Here is a 10,909-nt window from a genome sequence, read left to right on the forward strand (position 1 = left end):
TCTAGGCAAAACAAGTTAAATTCCTCCAAACAGAACCTCACAAAATAGAGTACAATAAATGAGCCAAGATTCCAGAGGTAATGTCCAAAAGAGGTCCAGCAGAGAAGTGATGGTTCTCCTTTGGTCATCTGTCCAGCTACCAGCAGTCAGTATAAACAGTTTTTCTCCTCTAAAGCAGGTATCTCACAAAGGGCCAGAAAACTTGTAGAAAGATGTAAAACACAGCTACTCCAAAAGCTTCACCCAGGAGTCTGGTTTTTTTTGTTTGTTTGTTTGTTTTGTTGTTGTTGTTGTTTTTATCAGTTGGGACCTTAGAATCTTGACCCAGGCTCCAATGTGATTCTCTGTGATATATCCCTGGCAATCAAATGCAGTTCATTTTGCAGAGTCATTTTGAAATCTTCCTTTGCTTACTACAGACCTTAGCTGACACACCTTTAAAAAGAAATGAGTGGAAAGAAAAGAATAGATTGTAAAGGATGCATCTGTATCTAAAGCAATATAAGAATAAGGTGTTATTGATATAGGGAAACAAAGAACAAGAAACAAAAAGCATTACAGTTTCTGTATGAGTATGAGTAGATTTTGATAATCAAGATGACATGAGTTAGATTTTATTGTGAGGGAAGAAGAATACCTTTTTAAAGTTTAGAATACACTATCATGATAAGACTAGATTATACTTTATTAGTTCTAGGGGTAATAGACTGATTCTACTGTGCTGTTTTATCTCAGGAACTGAGTAAGCAGATTGGATGTGATACACTCAATGACAGCCTCTTTAGGAGCCAGATTAACAGCATTCTAGTCAAGTTACTAAGGAAGACCAATGGCTTTATTTTCATCTTAAGCTCCATTCAAACAATAAAAATAAGCAACATATCAATAATCAAATAAGAAATTCATCTCACTTGAAATTTGGAAGGGACCTTAGTAGCCATCAAATCCAACAAATATGCCAAAGAAATCCTTATTAAAATATACTGGATAAATCATCATCTTGCTTGCGTTTGAAGATCCAAAAGGGGTGAAGGGGTGTAGGTGGATCTAGCACTCTTAAAAAAGTAAACCAAGCCATTTTAGCACAGCTACCTACATTCTTCTCTTTTTAACTTAGACTCATTTATTGGTTCCTCTGAAGCTACATGTAATTTAGAACCATTTTTCTTAGTGCCCCAGAAACTACATGGAATTTGGACCCATATTTGCTACTTCCTCTGAGGCTACATGAAAAATAGTCTGTCCCTTCCTCCACGTAATAGCCCTTCAAATACTTGTAAATCATGTCATGTCTCACTCAAGTCTTCTTTTTTTTCCAGATGGAACATCCCTCATTATTTCAACTTATCTTCATATAATATGGACTCAAGGGGTTCTGCCTACATTTTATGACTTATTCTCATGCTTGCCTAGAACTGAGCATAATGTTATACAAAAAGTCTCATGAGAGTGTACTATTAAGGAACTGTGTCCATTCTGTTCCTGGAACCTCTGGTATTTTTAATGTAGTCTAAGATTGCCTTAGCTTTTTCTGACTGCCATATCACACGGATGATTCCTATTGAACATTGAAAAACTGCTGCTTATCTACACCTTTCCATTTTACATTTGTGAGGTTTAGCATTTGAAAACAAATACAAGACTTTACATTTATTCCTTTTTTCATTATATCAAGCCAATGCAATTCATTTCCTTTAGTCTGAGCTTTTGGACTGGAACTTATTGAAACCCTCAATTTCTAGGTGATCCTTCATTTCAGGGTAAGGATGAACCTAGTGACACTAGTTAAGAGACACAACCAATGTATCCTGAGACAAAAGTTTCCTTTTTCATTCTTCGAGTTCATTCTCCACTCACCTCCTCAACTGGATCCAGCTAAGGAAGATCCATTTAAAGTTCCAAGATTGAGTCGAGCCCAGGGAGGATTAATTTCCAATAAAGAAGGTCATATCTTCCTTCATTCAGAATTCATTTTTGTCAACATTTAAAAGTGGGGACAACAGTGTACTCTGGAAGTTTTAGTTGGCAGGTTTCTCTTTCCCTTTAGATGACCAAAGATTGTTTTGACTTTCTCAGAACAAAGGCAAGAAGTTGACTGTCTGCAACAGCTCTTCAGCTTTCAACTGAAGACCCTGTCAAGTTTAGAGTTCTTTTATCCTTCTTAGTCAAAGTTAACCTTTTCCATGATCTTTCCTTCACTGAAGGCACTGGCAACACATACTTTGAGGACAGAAAGTTAGAAAGCCTCTTATATAAACCTAATTCCCAGGAGAATATTAGTTTTTAGGAAGACATTAACTTTATTGTAATCTGTTCCACTGAGACTCAGAAAAGACAATTCTAGAAAAGAAGGCACTGATGGACTGACCACACAAAAATATTTAAATTGAGAATCTGTTCATGTAGTCACATTTGGGAGCTGTGGTTAAGCCTGATTAAGTGTCTGAGCTGATAGAATTTTCAAGTGACTGGTTAACCATGTCAAAGTAAAGATAAAGTGCTATATAATGAAATTATTTTTTTTCTGAAAGTCAATGTGTTTAGAAACTTCCTGCAATGGAGAAGGATACGTTTGATCCACACCTTTTAATGTTTGAAAAATTTTATAATCTTCCAAAGTTTAATGCAAAGTGTGGAAGGTATTATAAAAGATCTTATTGTTATATTGGAAATTTTGATATATACAAGTTACATCTGTGTGTGCAAACATTTACAAAGACATATATATATATATATATATATATATATATATATATATAATATATATATATATATATGATCCCTTGCTTTTCCTAAATGATTGTCTCCTGTTTTCTAACTATACATCTTTTAATTTTATCTTTTTGCATGTAGTAATGGGCAATTCATTATTTTACCTTCCTCTTTCTAGTTGCCATTCTTATGCTCTGTTAATGCCATATAACCTAAATTCTTCAGACATTGAATTTCACTTAGAATCAGAAATCAAAAGACAGGAAAAAAGTGCATCCTAAGTGACTAATAATTATAAAAGTTAAAAGGTTGATATACATTTTGAAGAAATATTTGACCACCACATCAATATTTATTAATGGATTAACAATTTAATCAATGTAGATGTGACTTTAAAGAGGGAGCTATGAGACAATTGTCCTCAAAGATAGAAAGGTGCCACCATAAAATTTATCAATGAAATGAAGATATGTAAATATCATTAGCTTTTTTTTCTTATTAAACTTCTGTAATTACCTATTTAACTTAGGTCTACTTCTCTCTAGGAAAGAAGAGCAATAATTCAATGTGTTTCTTTTTTTGTCTGTGGCTGCAGAAATATATTGCTTTATTAAAGTCCTTCAGGATAGTTTTCATTCATTCTTTAATCCTGTTGAATCAAGGATAGCTTTTATGCCTGATAACTAGTAAAGATATTAGCCAGCTTAATATTCATTATTAAAGATTGGGGTTTGGTCTTTTGCATTCTCATTCCGACTATCCACTGTCATCAAAAGAAGGCAAAACCCACCAAAACTGCAAAGCAATTAAATATGATGACCCTACATTATATGATTATTCTCAGATTCCTGAGTCCCACCCAAATTTGTTTCTTATTCACTGCTTTTCTCACCTATGTTTAAAAGGTTTTTTTCTTGATGCATTTTTGTACTAGATTTCCACAGAATCCCTTCCCCTTCCATTCCCAGAGAAACATCCTTTATAACAAACAATATTATTAAATTCAAAAAAGAAGAGGAAAAAATAAGCAAACCTGTTCATTAAAATATGTGAAATGTGTAACAGATGTGGACCTCTGATCCCTGTTAAGGTATGGAGAGAGATGGTTTCATTTTAAATATTCAGAAAGATGGCAAATCACCATATGAATATAATTTTTGAAAATATTAATTATTTGTGAATAATTTCAGAAAAGGTAATATTTTGATTCAGAAATGAGAAATGGCAGGAGAATTTGAGGATTATTTTACCATGGTTTATAGACTTCATATGAAGTCCGTTTCAAAAGAATATTCTGGGTATTGATAGAATCAATAACGTAATTCACCCATTAACTGAAATTACTTTGAAAGAGAGTCACTTGGAAAAGTTTTAGGAAGCATGCATAAAAATCTGTGATTAAAATATTTTCTCATATATTCAGGGAAGAAAATCAGGTGATTGTTGGTTAAAGAAATAAAAACTGGACAGGCAAAAATAAAGAATGAGGAGAAAGGAAAATGAATGGGAAGAATAGGAAAGGGAGACTATGAGAGAAATAATAAGTCAATGAAATTTTTGGAGATTCACTTCTATTTACCCAAGTGAAACTTTAGGTTTTCAATGAGAAAGATAAATCAAAATAATCATTTCTTTGACAAAAAGATCTTTTTGACTATGTCCTTGAAGACCTGTTTGACTTGCTGATTCCTTAGTGTATAAATGAAGGGATTTAGCATGGGGGCAACAGAAGAATTCAGTATAGCCACACCTTTGTTCAAAGATACCCCTTCCTTTGCTGGTGGTTTGATATATATGAAGATGCAGCTTCCATAGGAGATAGAGACAACAATCATGTGGGAGGAACAAGTGGAAAAAGCCTTTTTTCTTTGCTGGGCAGAGGGAAGTTTCAGAATGGTTCTAATGATGTATGCATAGGACAAAATCACTAATGCCAAAGTAAATATGAGTGTGAATGTAGCCAAGCAAAAACTCATGACCTCCAACACCTTAGTGTCTGTGCAAGAGATCATCAGCATAGGAGAAGAGTCACAGGTAAAGTGATCAATGACATTAGAGTCACAGAACTCCAACTGGAGGCCCATGATGACTGGTGGAAAGATAATGAGGAAACCTGCCAGCCAAGAGCTGATTACAATCTGGCTGCAGACTTTGCTGCTCATGATGGTTGTGTAGTGTAGAGGTTTACAGATGGCCACATAGCGGTCATAGGACATGGCTGCCAGCAGAAAAAAATCTGTTGACCCAAGGAGGATTAAAAAAAATAACTGAGCTATACAAGAATTATAGGAAATGGTCCTGTCCCCTGTTAAAATAGTGACCAAGAACCTTGGAATGCAGACAGATGTAAAAGATATTTCTAAGAAGGAGAAATTCCTGAGGAAGAAGTACATGGGAGTCTTGAGTCGATAGTCCAGCATGGTGAGTGTGATGATTGTCAGGTTGCCAGTTACACTCAATAAGTAATTGAGAAACAGAAAAAGGAAAATCAAGACCTGTAGCTCTGGATCATCAGTCAGTCCCAGGAGGATGAACTCTGTCACTAATGTGTGATTTCTCATGACTGACTCTTTACTTCTGACAAATCTGCAGTTAGAAATAAAAAATGAATCAAGCACTCAGTGGGTAAGTTTAGAACCTCCTGACTGGCATCTCAGCTTTACATATTGTCATAAAAATTATTAGGAAATGAATCTCAAGGGCCAGCTGAAGGCTAGCATTTTGGAGCCAAAGGCTCTTCAATAACCAACTTTTCTATCTGGAAGATTTTATTTTAGGAGAATTCTAGACAGATCATTGGTGAAACAAGCATTACATTAGTCTGCATCAGAATATATCAGACTAGAAGTCAATATTTTTTCTCTCTAGGCAGTTCTGAATGAATCATTTAACTTATCCAATGATCTTAAGGTGATTGATGTGAGAATAAAATGGTCCAATGTACATCTGAATGTATGTAGGTATGTAAAGGAGCAGCTAGTTGTTACAGTGGACACAATACATTGACTGGAGTTCAGATGATCTGCACTCATCCTTGGCCTCAGACATTCTCTGTACAATCCTGAGAAAATCTTTTAAACTCTCTTTGCCTCATTTCCTTCTCTGTGATGGCATCTACCTCTCATATGGTTGTAATGAAGATCAATGAGATAGCAATTGTAAGGTCAGTGCTGTAATATATAGAAATATTAGAAATGTTTATATAAATATTATTTATAGAAATAAATGTATGCATTATATATTTGATATATAAGATAAATATCTTTATATCTAATACATGAATGTATGTCTATAATACATTTCATTTCTTATAAATAGATTAAAACCCTATAATATCTTTTATTATATATTATATATTATATATTAAAAATTATAATACTATAATTTATAGCCAAAAGATATTATTTTATAATTATGTATTAATCAACCAATAAAAACCCAGGAAGTGTTGCTCATATTAATTAAGTGATGTTAATACAGTCAATGACTGCATTTTGAGCCCTGGATATACATTTTTAATTCAGTGCCTGTCAAGAAGCATTATGTGGCTGCAAGCAAAGGGACCCATATTAAGGACACAAAGATCAAATACAAAAGCATTTCTGCTGTCATCGAACTCATATTCTTAGGAGGGTGGTGATGTTCATTTTAGATGACAGAGCTAGAGCTGCAAGGTGTCTCAGAGGCTATCTAATAAACCTTCAGTTTACAGATGAAGAAATTGAGTCATGGTAGATTAAATAATCTGCCTAGCCAAAGAACATCCAAGTAGTAAATATTAGAAGTGAGTTTGGAAACCACTTCTTTGCACACTCTGTTTCATAGATAAGTAATGAAAAGTCAAACAGATAAGGGAAGAACCTTTAACAACTACTGTTCCTTGAGGGATTCATGTTTTAATCTCCTCTTTTCAGCTCCCTAGCTCTGTGAAAGTGAGAAAATTACTTAGCTTCTCTGAGGCTGTTACCTCATATATAAAATAAAGACTTGTCATTCAATGATCTCTAAGCTAATGTATAACTATAACTCTAAGTTCCTATGACCAACAATGAAATACCATTAGACTTTTACTTTATTTCCATCTTCTGAATGTTTTAATCTTGCCCTTCTATCCCCTCCCACATTTATTCTTCTGAATCAAAATTTTTCTCTGGTATTTTTTTTCTTACTCTTATCTGCCTATCACAAATGGTGCTGCCTATGGAATATTCTTAACATTATATAATATAAATATGTTCAACCTCTGCTTTTCCCTCTAGAAATTATTTTTTTGAAAATTGATTTTCATAAATTTTGGTATTTCAAATTCCATGGAATCATGAGGGAAATGATAATAAATTCCTGGACCCTAATCAAATGCTAAAATTTCAAGTTTCTATAATATAAAAGGTACATTGTCTCAGGAGGTACTTATTGCATGATTTTAGTAACAATTGTTTTCATTCTCATTTTGAGCAAATAGGTACAAAATGATGATACTGCAAGAAAAGAAGAAATTCATAGAGAACTGTTTTCCTAAAGTAAAATAATTATTACAATTCAGTATAGGGGCCACCTGGGGAGTTCAATGGATTGAGAACCAGCCCTAGAGGCAGGAGATCCTAAATTCAAATCTGATCTCAGACACTTCCTAACTGTGTGAACCTGGGCAAGTTATTTAATCCCCATTGCCTAGCCCTTATCACTCTTCTGCCTTAGAACCAATACTTATCATTGATTCTAAAATGGAAGGGCAGGGTTTAAAAAAAAAAGATTCAATATAATTAAGATGAAAGACAGGAAACATACTCACTTTTAATTTTTACCTAGAAATATCCAGATGAAATTTTCAACTGAGAAGGCTAGTTGATTTGGATAAGGTGAGAGAAGAGATATAGTGCTAAACACAAGGAAAGTTTTAAAGAAATTTACAGGTTTATTCTGCCATATTTCTCATTCAAATATGCATGCTTTAATTCATCAATGTGGAGTACTAAGATTATAAAGGACTTTCCCAGTTTTCTCTTGACTAATATTAGCCAAGAGAATATATTTTTTTCCTAATCCATTTATCCATGTTTTAAAAATCACTCAATTAGATATTCTAGAAACCTCACCTAATATCAAATGTCATAATATTTTCCTGGTATTAGATGGTTAATGGGAAGAAAACACTGAAAAATCCTCCATTTCATGAATTTCATGATCATTTTGTGAGATACAAGTATCATAAAATCTCAAAAAGACAGGTTACATTTATTTGTTTTGCTCTCCAAATTCTCAGGGGTATTTATTATGGCAAACAATGAAGCAAGAAAGCCCCTAGAGACACTAATGCATTGCTGGTGGAGTTGAGAATTGATCTAAACATTCTGGATGGCAATTTGGAATTATGCCCAAAGGGCTTTAAAGAATTCATGCCCTTTGATCCAGCAATACCACTACTAGGTTTGTATTCCAAAGAGATTTAAAAAATGTGAAAGTATGTACTTGTACAAAAATATTTATAACTGTGCTTTCTGTTGTGGCAAAAAAAGATTGAAAATGAGGGATTGTCCCTCAATTGGGGAATCATTGAACAAATTGTGGCATATGATGGTGATGAAATACTATTGTACTATAAAGAATGATGAACTGCTTGATTTCTGTAAGAACTGAAAAGATCTACATAAACTGATGTGCAGTGAAATAAGCTGAACCAGGAGAACATTATACACAGTAAATGAAAATTTGTGGGCCAGGAAAATTCTAAGCGACTTATGAAAAAGAAATGTGGGAGTAGAAATCCAGAGAAAAACATATGATTTGTCACTTGGTTATATTGGTATATCATTTGGGGTTTGGGTTTTAAAAGATTATTATAAAATTTAATAATATATAAGTAGATTTTAAGTGATAATATGTTTATTACACAGTGAAATTTCTTGTCAACTATGGGACAGAGGAGGGAAGAGGGAAGGGAGACAAAAATAATCATTTAATCATAGAAAAATTTAAAAATAGAAATTAAACCCAAAAAAGGCAAGCATAGAAGAATCTCTATTACAAAAGTTTAAGTGATCTGTTGATTTAGGTACATTTAAGGCTCTAATAGAGATAGTCTCAGCAGGGAATCATGGGAACTCCACCCTGGATGTCTGAAGATGATGAAACTAGTGTGTCATCTCTTGACATGTGGAATAAAACAAAGAACAGTATTATTGTATATGTATAGTGCTCATAATTTTGGTTATCTCTAAACTCAACTCACCAAGAGCTCCATAATGGAGGAACATGTCTTGAAAAGGAATGAATGATGCTTTTCTTAATTTCCTGTATATCGTGTCCCAAAATTCTACCTAGAATATGTGTGTCATAGCCCCAATTAGTCTCCAGTCATTGCTTATCCCCTAAAAGTGTGTTTTTTGAATGTTCAGGTATATTCTTTCTATTTATCATTTTTTGCTTCTTTGAGTGTCAAATGTGATCATTGAATTTTCTTTTTAGTGCTGTCTGTTTTATCAGGAATGCCTGGAATTCATCTATTTCATTAAATATCCATTTCTTCCCCTTGAGTATTATGCTTATTTTCACTGGGTATATGATGTATGGTTGTAAGCCTAGATCTTTTATCTTGGGTAATGTCATATTCCATGCCTTCTAATCCTTTAAATTAGAATAATTCTATGTCTGTATTATCCTTATTGTAGTTCCCTAATATCTAAATTGTTCTTTTTTTTCTTCTTCCTGGCTGCTTGGAGTATATTTTTCTTGACTTGAAAGTTCTGGAATTTAGCTATAATAGTCATGAGATTTTTAAATTTGGGGTTACTTCCAGGAGGCAATTGGTAGATTATTTTGATTTCTATTTCCCCCTCTTGTTCAAGGACACTAGGTCAGTTTTCCCTGATAATTCCTTTCAATGTGGTATCTAGCATATTTTTATTCATCATGGTTCTCAATGATTCTTAAATGATTTCTCTTGGATCTATTTTCTAGGTCAGTTATTTTTCCAGTAAAAGATTTCAAATTTTCTTTTATTTTTCATTCTTTGGAATTTATTTTATTGATTCCTGCCTTATCATGAAGTTGTTAGCTTCCATTTGTCAAAATCTAATTTTGAGGGAACAATTTTCTTCTTTAAGGCTTTGTGTTTCCTTTCTTAAGGAGTTATTTTCCTATTTGAAGTATTGTATTTCCTTTTTTGAGGCAACAGTTTTCTTCTTTTTTTTTCATTTTAAGCTGTCGATTTTTTTATCTTTTGTTTTTCTAAATTTCTTATTTAATTTTCTGTTCTTTTTTAGAGCTCTTCAAGGGGTTTATTTTGGGCTTGGAATACTCTCACATTTTCCTTTGAGGTTTCATATGTTTTCATTTTTATATTGCTCTCCTCTTCTGAGTGTGTATTTTGATCATCTCTCTTGCTGAATTTTTTTTTAATATCAGGCTTTTTTCTCCATCTTTTGATCATTTAGGAGTTATTTTTTCCCTTGATTTTGTCTTCATGCTGAATGTGAACTCAATTCCTAGGGTGGAAGAGATATTTCTCCAAGCTTGTATTGTGCCTGGTGTTGACTTAGTTGTTTCACTCTGTAGAGTTGGCCTAGTTTAAGTGATCTGCTGTTTAAGAAAATTGTAGCTATTCAGTTCAGCTGGTGTGAGTTGGGTTTTGCCCAATCCCACCAAGTCTGGACCTTGTTGGGCTGACTTGTGCTGACTTCTGCCTGATCTGAGTTATATCCTTTCTCTGTTCTGACTGGACTATGTAGGGCTGCTTTCTTCCCACTGCAGTTTTTTTCTGTATTTCATTGATTTCTGCTCTTATTCTGCTGAGGCTGGATGGAGCCTATTGTTTTCTTTATCCTGTTGCTTGTGTTATATTGTGTCCACATTCTGCTGAGGCTTCTTTAGAACTCTCTCTTAATACCCCAGTGAAATGAATCTTCCTTGTTGTTTATTCATGTTGTTCTGGGCTTGAGCAGTGCTTCACTTTCTTCAGTTGGTTCTGCCACTCCAGTATTTGTTTTGAGGCATTGTTTCATTCTGTGGTTGTTTGGAGAGTCATTGACAGTCTTCAGCTTTCTTACTTAATTATCTTGACCTGAGCTCAACTCAGTTATCAGGGTCCACGGGCTCCGCAATTGTCATCACCATTGCTACTGCCATTTACCCCTCAGAACTTCTAAGTATATCTACTTTCTATAGCTGGAACACTCTTTTTTACAAACAGATTTCAAAG

At 33.8% G+C, this 10,909-nt stretch overlaps 1 protein-coding gene across 1 annotated transcript; it reads right to left on the bottom strand.

Annotated features, from left to right (window-relative positions):
• Positions 1-4,337: 4,337 nt before the first annotated feature.
• LOC100618026 (olfactory receptor 6C76-like) lies at positions 4,338-5,273 on the bottom strand. Its single transcript, XM_007502964.3, has one exon. It carries the CDS (start codon positions 5,271-5,273, stop codon positions 4,338-4,340), a length of 936 nt encoding a protein of 311 aa, XP_007503026.2.
• Positions 5,274-10,909: the final 5,636 nt, after the last annotated feature.

The sequence above is a fragment of the Monodelphis domestica genome, chromosome 5, assembly GCF_027887165.1.
Source record: "Monodelphis domestica isolate mMonDom1 chromosome 5, mMonDom1.pri, whole genome shotgun sequence".
Classification (NCBI taxonomy): Eukaryota; Metazoa; Chordata; class Mammalia; order Didelphimorphia; family Didelphidae; genus Monodelphis; species Monodelphis domestica.